The sequence below is a fragment of the Fundulus heteroclitus genome, chromosome 13 (assembly GCF_011125445.2).
Source record: "Fundulus heteroclitus isolate FHET01 chromosome 13, MU-UCD_Fhet_4.1, whole genome shotgun sequence".
NCBI classification, from domain to species: Eukaryota; Metazoa; Chordata; class Actinopteri; order Cyprinodontiformes; family Fundulidae; genus Fundulus; species Fundulus heteroclitus.
In genome coordinates, this window is record NC_046373.1 from 28,180,692 (window position 1) to 28,202,894 (window position 22,203).

The 22,203-nt window shown below is 41.8% G+C and overlaps 1 protein-coding gene across 3 annotated transcripts in view; it reads left to right on the forward strand.

Moving 5' to 3' along the window:
* Nucleotides 1-219: 219 nt before the first annotated feature.
* khdrbs3 (KH domain containing, RNA binding, signal transduction associated 3) overlaps nucleotides 220-22,203 on the forward strand; it is a 183,472-nt gene continuing 161,488 nt past the window's right edge. For 2 of the 3 annotated variants that reach the window (XR_004932312.1, XM_012853716.3), the window contains exon 1: nucleotides 221-669. Coding sequence is in view for 1 of the 3 variants with exons in the window: in XM_012853716.3 (XP_012709170.1) it covers nucleotides 579-669 (91 nt within the window). In the remaining 2 variants the exon portion in view is untranslated. Of the gene's footprint in view, nucleotides 670-22,203 lie in introns of all 3 variants that reach the window. The other variant, XR_002427163.2, reaches the window with a different exon arrangement.

Genomic DNA, 22,203 nt, shown 5'->3' on the forward strand with positions numbered 1-22,203 from the left:
GGAAAAGTTGAAAGAAGATTTTTGGCACGCTGCAACACATCCGCAGAAGGCAAGCCAACAGGCTGCATCAGAGCGGAGCTTCGAGTCTTCCTTGACCTGTTTCGAAAGCCTCCGAGGCTGGGCTCGTTGAGCGACTGATAATGAGACGCTAACGGCTCCAAACAGCACCGCGGACAGCTCCCGGCGTGGCTCCGCCCCCTTTCCCCAGGCTGCGCGTTGCCGCCTCTGCCTCACTTCAGCCTCGGACACAGCAGACGGAGCTTCAAAGAGCTGGCGGACGGACAGAGACGAGGAGCGCTGTGATGTTGAGTCGCTGGGTCGTGCCGGCTGAGCAAGACTTTGATGGAGTAACAGCTTAAAACAGCTCAATTCGGAAGAGAAAGAGCGCGCGTGCTCCGCCAGGACTAAGAAAAAAAAAAGAAAAAAAAAAAAGAAAATGCTGTTCTAGCGCGAGCGCACACTGGTTTCTTCTCCCTTCTTCTTTCTGCTTTGGACCTTGAGCAACTTTTGTTTCCGCCGTGTTTAAGCCCGCAGTCCATTTGACCCGTTTACTTGGAGCGTGAAAAGCCGCGGACGAGATGGAGAGCGAGAAGTACCTCCCGGAGCTTCTGGCGGAGAAGGACACGCTGGACCCGTCCTTTCAGCACTCCCTGCGGCTGCTGGAGCAAGGTAAAGGAGCGGACCGTGGCTGCAGAACGCTCAGCCTCAGCTGATGTCGCAGGCTTCAGGTTTAACGCTCTCTCTAAGGGGCTAAACCAATGTACCCCCCCCCCCCCCCAAAAAAAAGAAAGAAAAAAAAAAATATATATATATATATATATATATTTTGCTCTTCCTGAGAATGTGCTCCACAGCTGGATCATTTCAGCGGTGGAGCTGAAGGAACAGCTGCAAAAACTTTGATTTAAGCGACTTAAAGGAGTTTGCTGTTTCTTCAAATGAAGAAAGTTCTTAGACGGTGGCACCGATTGGTCCTATTCGCTGGGCAGATTTTCTTTTTCCCCAGGGTTCTTGCACAGTTTTAGAGAAGTATTTAAGTATTATAAATGTGGGTATGTATTTAAAACAACAGCATGGAAGAATAGTTGTGTATTTATATTTAATTCCCTATCCCATAATCCATCCATCCATCCACTCCGTGGTTGCACGTTCCATATTTGAAGCATGAACATTAAAAATCATCTACTTTGAATCTTGAACACTGAGATTTTTTCCACAAAGGCATACGAAGGATATAGCAAAGCATTTTCAGTCTCCTGGCATCACGTTTATCCCATGCTGTCTTGGAATGAGTTTGAACATGCCACCCCTCTAATTTAGAGAAACACGTGTTTCCCTTTAGATCTGAAGACACAGACAGGGCAGTAGTGGATTTATGGACAGGACGGAGGCGCAGCGGCAGCTACGATCACCGGTTCCCTTCAATAACCTGCAACTTGGCCCCTCTGATTCCGAGCTGCTGAAAATTAGCAGTCCCCTTTCTGAAAGAGGCCCTCGTGAAGCGCCTCACGTGGCAACTGCGCCGTTACATCAGCGAAGGGGCTTCTTCTTCAAGTACCACTTGTGGGTTTTATGAAGACCAGCAGGCTGCTGGTGGCGGCAGGAGCGACAGGCAAGGAGTTGTAGTCCGTCAGCAGTCTTCTTCCGCCTGTAATTAAGTCTATGGAATGCCAATGCATGCCTCCTGTTGCCCGTTATTATTCCGACAGCTGGGGCTCTTCCAGCTCTCACACACGGAGACCTCTGGGGGTCCATAAAAGGGTTCCCGGGGAAAGTCAGGCATAATTTGAATTTAATGTTGTTTAGTTTGTGGAGTCGCAAACAGAATGACTCACGGTCATGTTCTCGCCTGAGCCGTTAGACCCGGCCATATGGATGCTCGCCCATGATCATGGTTATGATCCTGTTCATTATCAGGATTAACTGGTGAGCTGCCGTCTGAAGCATCGGAGAACTGCCAAGGAGAAAGAAAGACACGTTGTCGGAGGCTACGGAGAACAGTCCTCACATCAACACAACGGCATTTTTCCTACTTCTCAGGGGTTAAACACAGCAGGTTTAACCCAACCGTTAAAACATTCAAACGGTTGGGCTGATCTGAAGATAACACACAGATCAGTTCAGCACATCTAACAACTCAGTTCACAGGTGGAAAAAAAGCCTTTAATTCATAAGCGCATGGAGCATGGAGCTCAGTTGGAATTGCTAAGTTCTCAGATACCCTAAAGGGTAAAACAAAAACAGTAAAACTCCGTTTTATAAAAGCAACACCTCCCTGTAGAATCTGTATCTGTATGTAGATCTGAACAAATATGAAGTAAACATTACAAAACAGAACCAGATTTAAAAAAAACTCTTCTCCAGCATGCGACAAAAAAAGAAAAAAAAACATTGCAATTTCAGTCATTAGTTTAATAAACTTGATCTGATTCTATTGCCATACAATGAACAATTTACATATGAAATATTTACCATATTGATCGTTAAAGCCATATTGATTTCATTCATTTAGTTGTTTTAGCATTGATCCAAACATACATAGGAGAAAGTGAGATAACAGATAAACCCGTTCAGAGTCATCTTGGTTTATGTCACAGCCAGCTTTGCTTTTAAGATAGCCCCCCCCCCCCCTCCACACACCCCAGGTATAAATATTTATAGAGTGAGGATGAAATTCCAGGCCAGTCACAAGTCGTCGGGTTAAATTGAAAGTCAGCTACAGCTAAAACTGCAGACATCCAGCGGGATGTTTTAAAAGACAATGTGATTTTTCTTTTTTTTAACTACAAGCACAACTCTAAACAAACTGCAGCTGCGTTTAGGTATAGTTCTCAACAAAATGGGGCATATAGGGCTGAATGTTTTCATTGTACCCTTGGTACCAAGTCTAAAGCCGGGGCTGTTTGTTAAGCTTGTTGCCAGTGTCCGGGATCTCAAAAACAGAGATGGAGGTCACCGGTGGGCTGTTTAAGTCATGATGGCCTAAGCTTGTATAGAACGTATTTTTTCCCACATTGTCTTTTTATTTTTTTTTCCAGAGTGAAAGGATTAGGAGAATTTCTTGCCTTGAGCCAGCTAACTAATACTGTGCAGAAACAGGTGGGGGAAGGGGAACACTGCTCTAGTCTCGGTACGGCCGGTGAAAAACCATGGCCCCTCTGACGTCTTCTCTTTTATCTCATCAAACAGGATTCAAACTGTGACGGAAAACTTTTTTTTATTTCTTTCAGCGTCTTTAATGAATAAGAAAAGTCATCCTAAACACAAATGTCAAATCCCGGCGTTATGGGACTGTAAAATTTAATGACAAAGATAAAATAATAATATAAAAAAAACCACTAAGGATCGACTGCGGATCACTGTACACTGCTGCTTGAGATATTTTAAACCTACACTTAATGCAGAAGCTTTTTTTAAAAGTCATCAACATTTTTACTCACCTGATTTCCATTCCTGGGTCTCAGAACGTCTATCTAGCTGAAAGCTAATTTACTTAATTACAATTAATTCAATCAAATTATATGCATAGTGTGTTAGCTAAGTAAAAAAAAAAAAAAAAAAACACCATCCCTTCATGTTTTGGTTGGATATAAAATTGATAAACCTGTTTTTGAAGTTCAATACCAGAAGGTCTTTATCCAGTAAAGACCTTCTGGATAAAGAAACTCAGGCTTCTTTCCAAACTCAGTAAAAAAAAACATCGCATCGTGTTGGTTTCTGCATGTAATGCCTGAAACAGAGACATCCGACTGGGGTGCTGGTGGCCAACAACCGCCAGAAGAGGGCTTCATTAACTTAGAAGCAGGGACTTTTTAATCAGGCAGGAGCTGTTTCTGATTGTTAGTGCCGTTTAGTGCAATGATGATAAAAAGTTTGTAAGAGTTTTCCGCTGTCTTTTTGTTTCTGCATACAGTCAGAGCCCCATGCATAAAAAAAATCAACTCTCTCTAACTCTATCCAAGAGTTATATCCAGTAGCTGCTTAGCCAGATTGGGGAGATTGCGGTCCTCAGACGTTTTGCCTACTTGAAAATACCTGAATCCCACAAAGGGTGATCATTTGGCAACTCCCACAGACCTGGCGACAGACTGAGGACGAAAGTCAGCTATCTGGATCGGGTGTGTTGAAGACACATGTAAAAACATGGAAGGATGCCGGTGTCCTTCGCTGTTGCCTATTTCCGGTTAAACCATTGACCAGACCAGTAATCCAAATCCTGACGCGTGTAACCTGTTGCTCAGCAGTCTCCTGCCCATGATGGACAGCACGTGATGCTCACCCAGCATTACACTGAGAAATGTATAGGCAAACACATAAACTGAAACAAAACAAGTAAAAGAAAAGCGTAAAACGACACAGCTCCAGATTTCAGGAAGTCTTCGGCCCTCTTCATTAGGGTGTGTGCTGCTGCAGCGGCTGGGATGACTGTGTGCGGATCAGTGGCAGATGGGAGTCTCGTTCCAAATTACAAACCATGGGTAATGCATCTTTCAGTGGCTGATTCGTTTAGACTGAAGTGGATTGATTTCAGTCAGAAAAGCAGATCAGATCAGGTTCATATCTGCCTTTTTTTCCCCCCTTGTTATTCAAATCTGGGGTTTAGTATTCTTTTGCTAAAAGCCCAGGTCAGCCTCTCTCACAGAGACAGTGGAGGATTGTTAATGTCAGCTGAAAAGCACTTATCGGGCTTCCTCCCTCCCCGTTGGAGTCATCCACGCACACGGCGTCTCCTCTGTGGAGCTCCAGCTTCTGCTGACGAGCTTCCAGGGCAATAAATGGTCGAGCACGACAGAACAGGTCTGGGCCTGAGCAACTGGAGGAAAAAGAAACAATATCATCGCCTTGTGAATTAAAAAAAAAGTTATTCCTGACACCCCCAAGAATAACTTCCCCAAGTGGCTGGGGAGAGGGACGTCTGGGCCTCCCTACTGAAGCTGCTACCCCCGCGACCCGACCCCGGATAAGCGGAAGACGACGGACGGACGGACGGACGGTTATTCCTGACACATGTTCTTCGTGTTTCACTTCCGCTGAAGTTGTTTATTTGGTGTTGTTGCTGTTCCCAAAAGGGGGGGGGGGGGGGGGGGGGGGGGAGCGGGGAAAAGACTCCAGTTGGAAACGGCGTCAGAATTAATCCGTGACACTTCCGAAAGTAAGCAGAAGTCGGAAATTTGGCCAAAACAGCGCGCCACCTCTCCAGAAAAAACTGTAAATACTGTTATCGCTCTCTTACACAGCAGATGGAACACGATGCGGCTTAATAGAGCTCTTCTTCTGCCATCTCGCTGATGAGTTCTGGCCTCCATTATGCAATTGGCAGGGGATGCAAGAAACAGGGCCCCAGTTAGTCGACTAACTTGAGAGCAAATAGGCAAAAGTGAGATTACCCCGTGTCTGGAGAGATTTCCATTCAAAAAAAAAAAAAGAAAAAAGAAATAAAAAAAAAGAGAAGAGGATTGAGAAAAGTGGGGGATGGCGTTGTATTGGGAGCTCCAGGACGGAGCACGCTGCTTTGATAAGTTGGGGCCGTTCTGAGAGCTCCTCTCCCACTTGCACCGTATCTCTGCTCCGTGACAAGCCTCATACAGTCGGCAGCAGGCACATGCAGCTGGAGGAAAAAAAAAAAATCTTAAACTGAAAGAAGGAGAACAGCAGTCTGTGTGGAATGAAAAAAAAAATCCTCAGCAGCATACTAATGAAAAGCTTTCAGGTATGAAAAAAAAAAAGAATACAGTGCAGCGTGAGGCTCGTCTGCCTTTTTTTTGCATTAAATTAAATCCTGCCTCCGCGCAGGCCTGTAAACAACATCTGTATCCTCTGTGAATTTGGAGCGTTTCATCAGGCGTTGATGCTCATTTATGACCCGAACCGCTCCGGCATGTTCTCCTCTAACCTTACAGCCGTTGGTTAGAAACAAATAAAAACAGGATCTGACCCGCCTCAAGCCTTCTTCCCCTAAACAAAGTAGGCCGCCGTAGTTTTTTTTTCTATTATTATTCTTTTATACACTAACTGGAAACGAGGGAATGCAGTGAGAGCACGCTTGCAGATTGTGACAATAAGACCCGTGAGATGTAATGTGTGGAAAAATAGCGGCTGAAAGAATGTACATTTGCTGACTTTGTGAAATAACCGCCTGAAGCCGTGTCTGCGCAGCGAGCGTGGCGTGCTGTGTTTCAGCAGGGCAGGATCCCTGCAGCTCTAGCTCTCTCTCTCTCTCTCTCTCTCTCTCTCTCTCTCTCTCTCTCTCTCTCTCTCTCTCTCTCTCTCTCTCTGTGTCCATGTAGGAGGCACTCAGGCTTCTGCAGGTCACCTGCATTCATCTCAGTTGCAAGCCCACAATCACTATCCAAAGCAGAAAAAAAGACACATTACATTAAATCTACAAGAGTCGGATCTCTGCGTTTTTTCCAAAGGATATTTGCTGACTGCTGTAATCGTGAAGCCTTTTCAATGTGCTCTTGTGGGGCATTAGTCAGGCACAAAAGTCCCAACATTTTCACAAAAGAATGCAGAGCATGATTTAATTGTTTTTTTTTTTTAATTTCCAACAGAACAGTTAAATTTTTTCCTCCAGCCCTAAATATATAGTACCATATATAATAATACTAATACTACTACTACTACTACTAATAATAATGTCTCTAACATTTATATATTCCTATTTTGTTCAATAGACTACAGCAACCATGTAGAGAAGAACCACAGCATTTGTAGGAAGAAAATGTTCTCCCTCCCTCTCTTTCTTGCAGTCGTGCCCTGCTTAGACTAACCCAAGTGCATCAAGTGGAAATTGGCTGGCTCATTAGTGGAGCTATCTGCAGGGGCAGCTGGGCTGCAGTCGGCAGCCAAACAGACATGCTGCATGCAGCTTGCCAACTGTGGTTTTGAAAGCTCTTCACCTTAATAAGAGTGCTGTGCGGTAATCCGTTAAATTCCCCTCTCAAAATTTTCATGTTTGTGCAACCAAGAATATTCACCAGCAGATAAGTAAGAGAACCATGGATGAGCCCGCTTTCAGCCAGCTGACTGTGCATAGCAACATGAGAGGGATACAAAGCACTGCATTATTTCTTAGTCTACATAGTTGGGGGAAAAATCTATGGTTGCAAAGGAACTTTCTTCTGGTATCCTACGACTTCAGGCTGTGAGAACGACATGAGGGAAATTTGAGTTTTGAAGCTTGGAAATCTTTTTGTATCCCCTGATACCACAAACAGATCCATGCCTAGAATCAACATAGGCTACTTTTAAAGGGCCTTGAAATCAATTTTTGAAATTGCTGTTACTCTACTAAGTCATATTTTAAGCAAAAAAAAAACAAAACAATTCTAAGTGGTTGTATTTTGCCGATTCATGGATGAAGTGATCACCCTGTCTGGGATTCCTGCACAGTCTTCTGAAGTATGGAACCTGTTTTGATCATTTCAAAGTCAGGAATACTATGGACAAAAATAAACAAAAAAATTTAATTTGGAAATGTGCTTCAGTTTCCAGACTGTTCCTTAATATATTGCATTAAAAAAAATCAACATCAGTTGTTAAATATCATTCTGTAATTTTGATTTGCCAAATTACAGCATGGAGTTTTGGTCAATAATAACAGAATAATGAGGTTTTTTTTGAGGGGTTTTGACAGAGAACACTCATTTATTTCTACCTGAATGTGCAAAATGTTCCCTAAATGGGAAGCAGAATCTAAAAATGTCAGCTTAGAAAAAGACATTTAAAAACTGAGAATTTGCAAGTGGCCTTCATCACCAGTGTCTGCCTTAAGTGTTTTACAAAACTTAAAGAGGTCCTAAAAATATATAGAAATTAATGAAATGTATGTATTTAAGAATCTACAACAAATTGTTTATGTTTCCCATTTGTTATTATTAATAGTAGACTTGAAATACAATTTTAAACTAACCCAACTTAATATGGAAAAAGTTGCTCAAAATGCTGCTGACTGAGCAGTTTAGTGACTAAAAAAGTTGATAAAAGCAGACGTGCAGCACCGTGTCCTGTTGACAGGTAACCTTCCTGCTCTATCTTCTCCTCTGCCTCTTGGTTTTCCAGGAAGTTATTTATCTGCAACAAATTATGTGATGAGACAAATCCCTCAGTGTGTAAAGGGAAAATTCCCCCTGCTGGCACAGATAACCATTTTAATTTCCTGCACATTTTTTTTTTCTTCAGCTTTGTTTGAAAGGTATTAAAGATTGTTTCTGGATACATTTGACTAACAAACTTACACAACAACTACAGCTCATACAGAGGGGGAAAAGTGCACTATGTAGGGAACAAGTGGACCACTCAAACGACTACTGTCGTGGTGTCAGCGGCTTGCTTTTCTATTTTTCACACTTAATAATCACCCGATTGTCTTTGGCTAAAAGCTCAACGTCCACAGTGCATTGCCACAAGTGCTGCCAAGTGGTTGGGTAATTCTTATCTGACATAATCAGACAATAGGTCCAACTGACCTTCAGTTTGAGCCACTGGAAGCATTCAGCATGCGATGGTGAAGAGATCCTTCTTAGTGCAGACAGAGTGTCTGCCTAGTGTGACATGAAATTAGTCTGGGTCATTAGTCACGTTTCCATTGATCAACAAATTGCCCAAATTGTAATTATGAAAATAGATTTGGTTAATACAAACACGACAATTTAGAAAATACTCCTATTTTGTGATAAAAGGTTTTTTGTGCTAGAATGAGGTGGTTTTCAGCCATATCTAAATTGGTATATTTCGCAAAACTGCAATGGAAACCAAGAAGACGACAGGAAGTAGTAGCAGGATGATGGCACAGCATTTTTGGATTCATGAGGAGACGGCATACTTTTTACATTTAGTTTGTGACAGGGGTATTACCAACATACTAGATTCAAAACAGCAAAGAAATGTGAGCATTTAGTAAGATCTTGAAGCGGCCATGACAGAAGCGGGCTTCCACAAGCCATGGCAGAACTTATGTTCAAACTGCTATGATTTTTAGCTATGATTTTTGTTTTTTCGAGATATGATTTTATTTCTCCAAACTGCTATGAAAAAAAATAAAAGGGGAAGAGAATCTTCTTTCCTGGTGGCTCTTGCCAAATCACTGCTAAGCTAGTTTTCTTTTCTGTGCTGCAGGTGAACTAGGAGCTAATCAGAAGAACTCCACATAACCCCACTCAAAAGAGAAATAATAAAAAAGGTTGATATTTTTCTGGTACAGTGTTTTTTTATTCATGGCCCCTCCTTTTTTGCTGAAAACTTCGACCAGCCTCGGATGGCAGACAAGCACTTTGCTGTGCTTGTGGTCCTCACTAGCTGACTCGGAAATTGTAAACACACATGCAAAACTACTTGAGGTAAAAATTGATTCAGCATCATCACATATTAAGTTGTGACTCTCTTAAAAAAAAAAATATATATATATATATATATATATATATATATATATATATATATATATATATATATATATATATATATATATGTGTGTGTGTGTGTGTGTGTGTGTATGTGTGTGTGTGTGTGTGTGTGTTTTTGCTAAAATAAATGGAAAAACTGCAAAAGAAAGGGATTCAAATAGTATTATGCAGCCTTAACCATGAGTAGTTTTTTTTGTAGCCCAGTTTGGATATAATAAGTTAATTCCAAAATGTAAGGCTCCATATCGTGTGCTTTTTAATTGGATAGCCCACAGCAGGATTCCAGCACAGTGTTTGCATTACATTAACAGAATTAACTATTAAGGAAAAACAGCAAAAAACTATACCTCGGCAAAAGTGGAGGTTTGAAGTTAACCTGATTGAAGACATGGTGCCCATCATTAGTTCAAAGATTTCCATCTCATCAGCATTACAAATATACAGTAGCGTATTTTTAGCTGTTATTTTCTGCCCCAGTGAGAAAAAATCTTGGGTTCCCTAAAGTCAACTAAAAGACCATTTTTCTATCATTCAAGGACAGACAGATATTCCTGATGTAGAAACAGTGCTTTGCATTGATAATGACATGTCAATTTGACCCGGCTTACCATGAGGTGGAGTTCAGAACGTACCTACATTCCTGAATCTGTCAGTGGCAATGACCTGAGTCCCCATTTTTGACCCGCAGATGAAGTGAACCTGCAAGCGGACTGCGAGGAAGCGGCCTCAGAGGTGCGCTTTGCATTCAGACAATTAGCCGAGCGCTGCTCAGTGGGGATGGGGCCGCCGTGCAGTGTTTGCAGAGCTCTGTCTCCTTTGCAGCAGCTCCCGCTGGATTGCAGGGGTGAAGTGGAGGGCACTGCTAACGCAGGCAGGCTCCAGCTACAACACCTGACAGATACCCTGTTTGCAGATGCGACGAGCCCTGCGACAGCGTCTTTGATTTCACCGCTAATGCGGAGTGCATGTCCTCGGTCATCTTGGCAGCAGCAGTGAGCAAAGGATACCAAGATTTCACTCATTCGACACTCAGATGCAACCTTTTACTGGAGTAACCCCGCGTGCTGTCTGGAAGTGGGGTTGCAAAGGAGCGGAAACTTTCAATTAGAGGTGAAGCGGGGGTGGCTATTTTGGAAATAGTCCAAATTAGAAACTTTACATTTGAATTAATGAGAATGACCTGGCAACGGAGAGTAATTTGGAGAGAGAAAAAAAAAAAGCATCGTATCCAAGTTTTTTTGTTTTGTCATTGCCATAAATACATGTGATATCTGCAAGTTGAACAATACCCTACCCTAACTCAAATATATATCTACCCTTTAGTTCGATAAAAACATTTACTTCACTATTTGCTGTCCACAGTCTCAAATGAGGGGCTTCAGTATTCTTGTCCTCTGGGCTCAAAGCTTCAGCCTTAATGGCCCAGGGTCCTATAGATGATCTGTGTTAGCCTTGATGCTCCTGCAATAAGCAGCGGGCTATGTGCATGTTATTGAGGGACAAAAAATATAATTAGGTTAACCTGTGAAATTTTTCCTAAATGAAATATTATCCCCAGCTGTATTTAAAGTCCCAGCTATGGTCCAACCTTGAAAACGGTTAATTGCAGGTTTATTCCCATAAATTCCTGTTAAATCCTTTTAAATTCCCAGTAAACATTTCTAACTCGGAGAATTACAAGAATTTTGCAATCCAACCTGTAACTAAACGGGTACAGGTCTACAGTTACCAATTAAAAGGGTCTTAGACCTGAAATACGCACCGAACGTCTGGCTTACGCAGCAGAAATGTGATGATGTGACAGATATCTCTTTTTACACAGCTCTTCGGGTTTCTTTTACTTCCGCAAATAATTCTATCTTATTTTTCTTTTCCTTTCATCAATTCTAACAGCCTGACTTATTTTATTCCTTCTGTTTCATTCTCATGTCAGGATTTCACTCCAAGAATTTCGTATCAGAAGTACAGTCTGCCAGATAAACATATTAAATCAGTGTGGTATCTTATTGTTTGGTAAATCTGCTACATTATTTTAACTGGAAATGACTGCCTTTGGATGCTAATCCTACCAACACTAAGAGTGATGTAGGGAATGAATGCCACTTGGTAAAGCGGATGAGTCCACAGAGAATAAACCCCACATGCTGCAGTTGTCATTTCCTAAGACTCGGAATCAAATCAGACTTTTTTTTAAAGGCCTTATTTGTGTGTTTCATAGAGTTGTCTCTAGAAAGTGTTGATTATTATTATTATTTTTTTAGAGAAAACAACTTTGAGACGGCTTTGACATTCATAATTAAAATGGTACTCAACAAGGAGCAGAGAGGGAGAAGGTTTTGTTAGTTTAATGCAGCTCTTAAGAATAGTCAACAGATTAATTGAAAGATATATGCAATTCCTGACATACCCTACAACGATGTAACTGTAGTTTGATAATAAAAGGTCACTGGTGTTCAATTATGTAACAATACATGTTTGTTGTTATCCACATATACAAATTTTAGTTAAATGTGAGACGGATGTATACTCCTATGCTTTATAAACTCAGTTCTTGGTGGATACATGTTGCATCTGAATTGTTTTCTGTTTTCAGTATTCCCAAACTGAATTGAATCATTTTAAATCAAACCTTATTTTGAATTGAGCCATGATGACAACGGGAACTAGTTGAATAGTGCAACATGATGCTTTCAAAAAGGATTTATACCCTTTGAACTTGAGACATGTTCTTCCATTACATGCAGTAGACCGACCCAAAGTAGCAAATATTAGGGAAATGGTGGGGATTTTTATCACAAATGAAAATCTGAAAGGTGTGTCACTGAACCTTGTTCTTGTAACGTACAAAAAGGCTCTCACTTTTTAATATATTTGCAAGGCGCTGGACCTACAGGTTCAAAGCCTTACCTAAACAGCTGGTGGTATTAAACCCAACACCGATGAGTTACTGTATTTAATTTCCCTAAACAAACATTCTTCAAAGGAAATTTGTTGTCTCCACCGAATGTTGCAAGCGTCTGAGTCAGAGGCAGAACGGCCCTCGCTGCATGTCTCAGAGACGCCACAGGCTCTGAGAGATTGGCAGCTTCTTATGCCCCCAGGAAGGACAACTGGAGGCTCATCTTGGCCGATCATCTTTCCCCACTGTGGCGTCCGTCTTTATTTTTATTTTCCTGATTACCATCAAAGAACACATAGCTGCAGTTTTTGGCTCAGCAGTTCATGTTTAAAGAAGCTAAATTACTCATTTAAATTCATGCAAATTTTACCCCATTTCTGCTGGAATTGTAGACGTGATGCTGTAGGGAATTTACGGTGTACTCTTGTGAGTCCTAATAGTTCAGATGGGAATCCTGCCTGCAGTGTAAAGTGAGCTATAGTAAAGGCGTGGTTATTTTCCTGACCCAATTCGGGCACAGGTAACGCATGTAGACTGGCGATGGGTATGGTAAATAATCCATGTAGCAAAGACCAAGCACGTCTGGAAGCCAAATAGAGCCACACTGAGCAGAGTGTCTGACTCGTGTGTGAAAGATTTACTCTTGGCTGGCTCCCCTCTCACACCAAATGGAAACAACCTTTGACCCACTGTGACGTCTGTGGACCCCCCATGTCAAGCTGTTGTTTGGTGGGAATACCGTCCGTTGTGTCTATGAAGCGTCTGTTGAATCTGTTGACTTTCTTTAACTGTTTTGGCTGACTAGCAGACGCTATGGCAACTGCCTGTTGCACTACACCCCTGATTCACTGATTAGACACAGGAAACGAGGACATTGCTTATAACAGGAATAGCATGAAAATACTGCTGACACATGGACCAAAGACCACATAAGAAAATAAATAAATAAAAAAGACCAAATAAGGACACTTCTACTACTTCCTTTAAAGTCATAATCCAACATACAGACTCGGTTACATCAGTTCTGCCAAGAATAATGGGCATTGCCGTTGTAAGAAGCTAGTCTGACCCAGACCAAACAGCTTAAAGGCATTCTACCCGCAAACATAGAAAATGTATGCAAACTTTTGAAGAAATGCTGTCAGTATTCTGCAGTTCAACACATAGAAAATAATTTTGGTCAGTCTGACCAACCTAGAAAATGGAAAGTTTAGAATGATTCATTGTAAGAGAGAGAAGAAAGGTTATATATCTTTTTGCTACAGTTCATCTGAACACCATCCTTCGGCCTGAACCCATAGGAAGCTCGCTAAAAATGCTGCATTCATATTTCAACGCCACAGAGATGTATGTTTCCGCCCCCTCCTCCTCCTCCTCCTCCTCCTCCTCCTGCATACGGACACTGCCGAAGGCCTGCTTACTTACAGCCTTCTGTAAGGACGGCCATCTAAGAGGAGACTCAATTAAAGCGTCCAGCCAGGGCAGCTTTAATAATGCAAACTGCACTTGTTAAGGCAGCAGAACGCTGAAAGCTGATATCCTGCCTCTCCCGTAAAGAGATCATTTAGAAATGCGCGCATGCTGGCTCTTTGATCAGGGGTTTATATTTTTAGATCCAAGGGCTGATAATTTGTTTGGTGAAAAAAATGTTTAATTTAGTCAAGAAGCCAAAGAAACGCGCTGGTGTTAAACACCAGACGGAGTTTTTTTTTTGTACGTGGAGCCAAATGAGGAATCGGACCTTGGTATTCCTTTGCAGGGCGGACGGTGACAGGAGGCCTTTTCATCACCTCGACAGCACGGCCTCCTTTAGATGACTTATGGGGATCCGTTAATCATAATTCCGCCGGATGATAATGCGATCCGCCGCACTGCCCAAGACGAGACGCGGACAGACCCGGATTACACCGGCTTAGTTTGAAAAGCAGCGAAAACACCCGGCTTGCGTTCTCTGATCTGTCTGTTTGCTGTAGCTGAGAGACAAAGGGAGGGAGGGTAGGAGATGGTCAGTAGGAGAGTCTTTCCCTGGGGAAAGGTTATCTTTAAGGGGATTGCACCAAAGTCTGTAACAAAAGAGGGAGATTCGACCTTGAGGGTGGGTGGAGGTGCGGTGGAAAGGCGTCTCCCGTTTCCAATGCATTTGAAACACGTTTAATTTCCTCCCAATAAATTGGCCTTGTTGAAATTCATTTCAGGCGTCATGGAAGCTTTCCAAAATAATTCCTACGAGCCGCGCCTGTACAGTAACATCTTTTACGATAACTCCGAAAATGAGCATTCGACCCAGTTCCCTTTTTTTTTTTTTTTTTTTTTTTCATTCTGCACAACACTCCTCCTCTAGATTTACTGTTTGACTTTGGAGGCTGTTTTCATCGACAGAGTCCTTTCTGTGTCCCCGCCTCGCCTCCATCTGATCCTCCGCCTCTCCACCTCCTTCATTTATGTCGTTTTGTGCGGTTGGCGGCTCTACAGAGAGGATTGCACTGGATTAGCTTCTCCGCCTTCCCAACTGATCCGATCCATTCTATGTAATCCAACTCAATTTAATTATGTTTATCGTTCCACCTCGCCGGTGCCGAGAAGCAGCGGCACACCTCTTCCCAGATAAGCCCGGGGACCTCGTGCCTCTTTGCTGGCAGAGCATTCTGCCTGAGCCTGTAGCTCTCTGAGCAGATGGTGTAAGTCAACTGCGTTTTCGGTAAATAAGGTGTTAGGTACAATATTATGCTTCGGAACGCCCCTCGAACATCAGTGTGACACGATGAAAAAGATCCAAGGTTGAAGGTTTTTGTTGATAGCGGGATTTGGACTCTTTAGCAAACTTCCCCCAACCCTTGCATCCTGTAATCTTGGATGTATTAATGTGCCCACTTTCTAAGTAGTCTTCTTCCCTACTTCTGTTAGTCTAATCCTTGGCATGAGATATCAAACACATCCAATAAGAGCCTGAAATGCTTCGGAGTTTGAGGACTCGCAGCTGACCGTGTCTGAAAATCCCTTTTCTTCCTGAATGTAGCATTAAATGTTGCAGGATTAAATGGACTCCTGCCCTTTTGGCAGCTGATGGCAGGATTTGCAGAGCTTTTACACATTTTCCATTTTAAGATTCCAAGCTTTTCCAGACCGGATTTTTTTTTTTTTTACGTCTTCATCAGTTTTTCTACCATTTTGGACATTTGAGGACAAAACCTTTACCTGGTTGGGTTTTATTATCTGTATGCTCTACAAATTATGAGACAACACAATGCTGGAAAAGGTTTCTGATTCACACTTTTTTTTTTCTTTTTGGGCATTTGAACTAACTTCGATCCGCTCTATAAATGCTCAAAATCTACAACCCAAAGATTTATCGAAGCGAGGCTGGGATATTTTCCAATAAATACAGATAAGTTAAAACACATTTTGGGATCAGAGACACACACATAACCACTGCCAAGCACTGATAAGGGTTCTGATTTTCCAGTTTTGAGTGATTTTGAGTTTTAATTTTCAGTCTAAGGATGACTATATTGCATAAAATAACACAAATGTGCCACGGGTTCTTTACTAAAGACACTCGTTTTGACTTCATCAGGAAGTTTAGTTATTAACCTATACTATACAGAACTCTTATCTGGTTCTTCTTAGATCAGAAAATAAAAGTCAAATGAAGTACATGCTGTTGGGTGTTGCGTTTATTAACTGGAAATGGAATTTCTGGTATTGGTATAGCTACAGCTAGATGCATTTAACTAATTACAGATTAGAGTAATAAAAATATGCCTATACTGATCTTTGAATACAATTTATTTCTTTATCTCTAATTGTTACCTTTGATGTCTTTGTTGTGTTTGTAAATATTCATGCAATAGTAAGGCCATTGCTACGTTAGGTATGGAAAGCCCATCGAGTTTAAGAACCACAGGTCCTGATCATAACCTGGGCTCATCTTATCATCTCAGAGGGTCTAAAAAGGAGATAAAGAACCCTTACTTGACAATTGGACAAGTGTGATTGTATCAGTGGTTTCTCAGTTGATAACTCAAAAACCTAACTGGCATTTAGTTTCGTCAAATACACAAGTTGTGCAGCATATCAGACTAAATACAGTATGTAATTTAAATATATGTAAAAAGCAATTTTTTCATCTTTTACAAGTTCAGATTATTTGGTTTGGAGGCGTTGAAATATGGAATCAAGGCTGGCATGTCCAACATTTTCTGATTTTCCTTTTCAGACTGAATAGGAGCTCTTAAATGGTGTGGTTGAGAAATGCTTCCAGGTCCCAGTCGCACTCTGGTCAGGAATAAAACCTAAGTTGAGGTTTTGGTTCTCCATGGACATCATTTTGAACACATAATTGTTACCATGACACGGTGGTGTCAGCATCATGCTGTGGGGAGGTTTTTCTTTAGCAAAAATAGGGAAGCTGGTCTGAGTTGACAGAGAGATGGATGAAGCTAAAACCAGGACAATCCTGGCAGAAACTTTGTCAAATGCTGCTAAATTTGACGCTGCAATGTAATTACATTGGATGGTAGTTTAAATAAAGTCAAGGCATATACTAAAGAAAATGTACAGCTTTGATTTTGCTCTTAAGTTGCACTTTAGTACCCTACTAATAGTTGTTCTGGGTTTCTGCAGCTTCTGGATAGCTGCCATGAAACTCTGCAAGGGCAGAGATCAAGGCAAATTCTTCTCTTGGCATGACTTGACTTGTTCATACTTTCCATCCAATCTGAGCAAACTAAGACTACGGTGCCAACAAGAATCGGGTAAAAAATACATTCACTCCCTAGAGATGTGCCTAGTTGGTGCCGACATACCCCAAAAGACTTACAGCGGTGACTGCAGCAAAACGTGGTCGTCCAAATCATCGACACAGGTAGAACGGATTAATTATGCAAACCGCACTGAACTAATTCTTATTTGCAAACATTTGTAAAAAAAAAACATTTATGGTGCTTACCCTCATCATCCCTCGCATCCCTTTCATCAGGCCCACTAGCAGTCTCCTGTCTTACGTGTGAAAGCCTAATCCTTGGCATATGGTATCGAACTCTTCCAACAAGAGCCCAAAATACTTGTGGGTTTGACGGTTCGCAGTAGTGTCTTTAAAAAAAAAATCCTGTTCTTCCTGAATGTGGCATCGAGTGCAGCAAGATTAAATGAATTCACATCCTTTTGGCTGCTGATGGCAGAGAACGGACATTACAAATGGTCCCAGACTCCAACACCTGGTGGTTCCGGAGCAGTGGACCGGACTGACCAACATGTTGCAACCCAACAAGTTGAGAGCCTTCTGCCTGTATTTTACTGTGACAAAAAAACAACAAAAAAACATAATCAGGTCTGTTATCTTATACCCTATTAAATTAAATTTGTATAGAGAGACTCAGTCTTCTCCAAAGGAACTTTGCTATTAGCAGAGCATGTCGAGTGTCAAAGCTCTTTCTCCCCCCCATTCCTCCACATTCGCTTGAAGTATTATTTTGATGTAACGCGAGGAGGCAAAATGTTCCCAAATGTCATCATTCTTTCATCAGCGCCTGTTAACAGCTTTAATCTTCTTTGGTGGGCTGAGTATTAAATGTCCTGCTCACCTTTTGAAAACGGAGCTCCAGAGCGACGGGGCTTCGGTGACGTCGGCCATGAATGTTTAATGAGCGAGGGCGCTGGGATATCAGTAAATGAAAGTTAAGTGCATTTTCTGGGTTTTTGGAGCAAGGAAGCGTTATCTTGAGAGTAGGAGGAGGAGGAGAGTTGGACGCTCGTGTACCCGCAGCGCTGAGAGACCCCCCCCCCGCTCGTCGGGTTCTCCAGGACTGCTGGCTTTGCTGCCAACCCCCCCTCTCTTGTTTTAAAACCAGCTATTAAAGCCTCGTTTTGTAGTTTTACAGGACATCTTCGCTTGTTCCTCGTCCGCCTTTTTTTTCTCCTGCCAAGAGCATTGTTGAAAACCGAATATGGGGCTAAGCTTCATTAGTAATTTGTGCTTTTTTACTAGAAGGCAAACTTGGAACCCCTCCTTATTTTGATCATTACGGCACAAAGACTAGATGCTGCCTATGTTTTGTTTTCTGTCAACATCCTGGTATAGCTCCAGCTGGCTGTTAAAACATTCATTAAGTCTTATAGTTAAACCATAAACATGGACTCGCACAACAAGGCCCATTATCCACTCTCCCCTCTGTAAGGGAATCTGAAAATATGCCCGCTGCAGTTTTCTGGTGGCCCCTCCACCGTGTCATTTGGCTGCTCTTCTTGTTAAGGGTTGACCTCGGATTTTGCTCAATGAGGTGCTTGTTAAGGCTTGACCTGGAAGTGGATCTCTCTTTCTCAGCTTGTTAAATTTCTGTCACTCTTAGAAGCCCATCATTAGTCTGTCGAATGGGTTTTGTTTTTTGTTTCTCCCGATAAGTACATATAGCAACTAGAAAACAAAGGCTTTCTGGCACGCTGGGGGGGGGGGGGGGGGGGAATGTGAGGCTTCGACACAAGTAACAGTCTGGGGTTTTTAATTATACAAATCATTAGTTAAAAGGAACAGCTTGTGTGCCAGCAGACGTCTGACAATGGTTTCCATTTGTTTGGGGCATAATCCAAAAAATAAAAATAAAAAACATAACAAAAGCAACATCTTTAATATTGGAACATATCACTTGAAGATATATAATCACAGTAGTTATAGCTAAGTCCCCAAACTGCCTCTTAGTTCCAAGTCTTTTCTAAAAATAACAGAAGTATCCCTCAACACTAACATGACAGACTTACAATGCATTACAGTAATCACATTTTAATGACTATTATTACTGTTTGGCCTGTTCGGCCAAGAGACACACTAAGTACAGGGGACATTTATGGTATTCCTGTGAATACTTGATGTTAACAGACACCTCTTTTATTGCTCATGAAGATTGGTCCGTCCTAGTGTTCATTAAACCTGAAACAATATGTTTAATGTTTTTTTTTAGCCCAAATGTGCTGCTTAAACAGTCTAAAGACAGATGATGAACGTTGTCGTTATGCGGATCCCTTTTTGCCAATAACTTTAGCCACAGCATCACCTTTTTTCTCTATTCGGCAAACATTTGCTCTGGGAATAGCTCTGAATAGCCCTGGAGGAGTATGGGATTCCTATCATAAGATATCTTTGTGTAAATGTAGAATGAGCTTTTACATACAGTTAGAAAAGTGTAGTAGGCAGCTTTCAGCCAGCTGACCCACAATGCACAGCAACGGGGCAGTGGTGTGACGCAGTGCTTCATGTACCAGGAGAAATCTAAGGGTCGCTCTGGTGCTTTCTGCAGCTTTGAAACTGTAGGAATGGTATGATGGAAAATTTGGTCTAAAACCATATCTGTGCCCGTCCCATGGTTGGTTCCGAGCCGTCTGTTCTGTGTATCGAGGCTGTCAAAAAGAGAAAGAAAACAATAGGCGTGGGCAAGTATGAGATTCTGAGTGATTACCTGGAGCTAAATATCACAGTTCTACAATATTATTCTTTTATACTATTAAAACACTTCAGCTAATGACTAATTGTGACCAATTTCTACTAATTACTAATCAAGATAAAAGCTCTCATTAAGCCTCAAGATGGAGTTTCAACTCTAAATGCTAAAACACCACGGAGCCAGCACATAATTGTAAAGGTGGGTGAAAATGTGTGCATACTAAAATTCTACAGTGTCTCACCAGAGCACTGACAAACAAAGCCCATTTTAGTTTTAGCCACACTCCAGCCTTGTCTTCAATGTTTTTATATAGATTTTATGTTATATATCGTAAAAAATGTAGCACATGATTATAAAGTGAAAGGAAGATGTTCAGTCTATCATCTGAAAATGAAAAGATCAATTGTCGAGGTAGGAGCAAATCTACCAAGACATGGCTGTCCACCTATACTGATAGTCCAGGCAAGTAGAGCATTTATCACAGAAGCAGCCAAGAGGCCAATGGTAACTCTAAAAATTCACAGCTCTGGTGCGACAGTGGCACAGGACTTATGGAGTTCGCCCTGCAATAGCAGGTTCGATCCCCCGCTCCGACAGTTGTGTTGTCACCCAAATTGCCTGCTGGTAGTGGTCAGAGGGCCCGGTGGCACCAATGTATGCCAGCTTCGCCTCTTTCAGTCTGCCTGGGGGCAGCTGTGTCTACTAATATAGCTCACCACTGTCAGGGTGTGAATGGGTGAATGGCTGAATGTTGTGTAAGGCACTTTGGGGTCATTACAGGCCATTTACCATTAAGAAAACAACTAATAGTTCTATAGACTGGGGCAGAGATTCCCATTCCTGCACATAAGCACACATCCAGGTTTAAAACACCCTGAGAACAAAGCTTTTTTACATGTAAGCATGGCCCAGTTAGTGGCTTCATCCAAATACCCTTAACAATAGCTTCTAGCCCCTTTTCCTAGCTTCTGTTTGTTTACCTTTACAGGGTCAACGGTAATAACTCTATTGTGCCAATTCCGGACAGCCTTTAAGTCCGACATCATTACGTGATAAAAATGTACATGGATGATGCGAGTCAAATCTGGGCCTACATCCTTCCGGAAATGAACTAAAAAGTGATCTCACTCTTTTCTCCAGACATTTTCGTTGATTTCTGTGACGGGGCGGTGCTGATATGTCATGTCATGTAAAGGATTGTGGTATACGTTAAGGACACGGGAGGGAGCATGCATGCTTCTTTTCCTACCTCCTTCCTTACTCACAGAACTATTCGACTCTCCATCTAATCTCAATGTACTATTTAATAAAGAATGAATTGTCAGTCTCAACAGGTGGACAGCTCTTATATCCCTTGACTTCTAGGGGCATTTGCTTCCCTGACAAGCTGAAGTTAGCTAGTAAGTTAGCAGTGCTATTTCCCTATTAGCATATCTGAAGTGAGGAAGTTACTCACCTGTCAGCTTTCCAAACACTGTTACCTTGTAAAGAGCAAAGGGTGATTGTCTGGATTGTTTGACTGGAATTAGTTTTCCCTGCCAAGAACAGAGAGAAAATAAAGTCAGGAATTGTCTTTCTTTAAATAAATGATGAGAGGTCACAGCAACAGGTTGGGAAGGGGGACTGCTGTGTTACACTCTATTTTGGTGAAGTAAACTCCAGATAACTCTGGCTCTCTATCTGGCATCACAATAAAAGGAATTTGAACCCCAGGAACAGCAAGAGGCAACATTTTTGTAGGTATATCCCCCTACCAGAAGAAAAATGCTCATTAAATGTTACATTACACTGCAAAGGGCTAAAAACAGCAGGCAGGTATTTTCAATGGTTTTAGTGATGATTTTGTTTTGTTTTAGAATAATCAGGAAATGTTGGATAAACTTCTCTGAACAACCTGCAATGTTGTTCGGCGCTTACCGACATATTCTTTGGGCAACTGGAACTTTAAAAGGTTTTATTCAGCAGATATTCTTTGGAGCAAAAGATCAACTGATGACCAAAAGGCAGTGGATTAAATGCGAAACATTCTTTTCAGCGTTTCTTTGCCGTTTTAAAATTGCTCCATGCAGCGGTTTTTAGCACCCAAACATCCGAGTCCCTGCAATTTGCCTGAAAATGTGGCCAGTTGAAGGTTTGGTCATGGCCTTTGCCACCCTTCAAGCCAAATAAATAGAAAAATCTGAGGATAGACCTTAGAAATGTAGACTGTGCAGAGTGTTTCAGAACTCTGAGCATTTTGACAGAAAATAAGAGTGTAAAACTAGATCTGAAAGCTTTAGGTGAAAATAAATCCATTTGAAGCATCTAAAAATGCTGATGCATGTCAGTATCGTGCATCCTGATATTACTGTATGACCAGAGTAAATACAAGTAGCTATTGAATCTGAATGTCCCCTTTTCAGCATTTTGTGGCTCAGTCAACCTTTTCCGACCGTGGGGAGCCTCTGGCATTTCAATTTTTGATTTG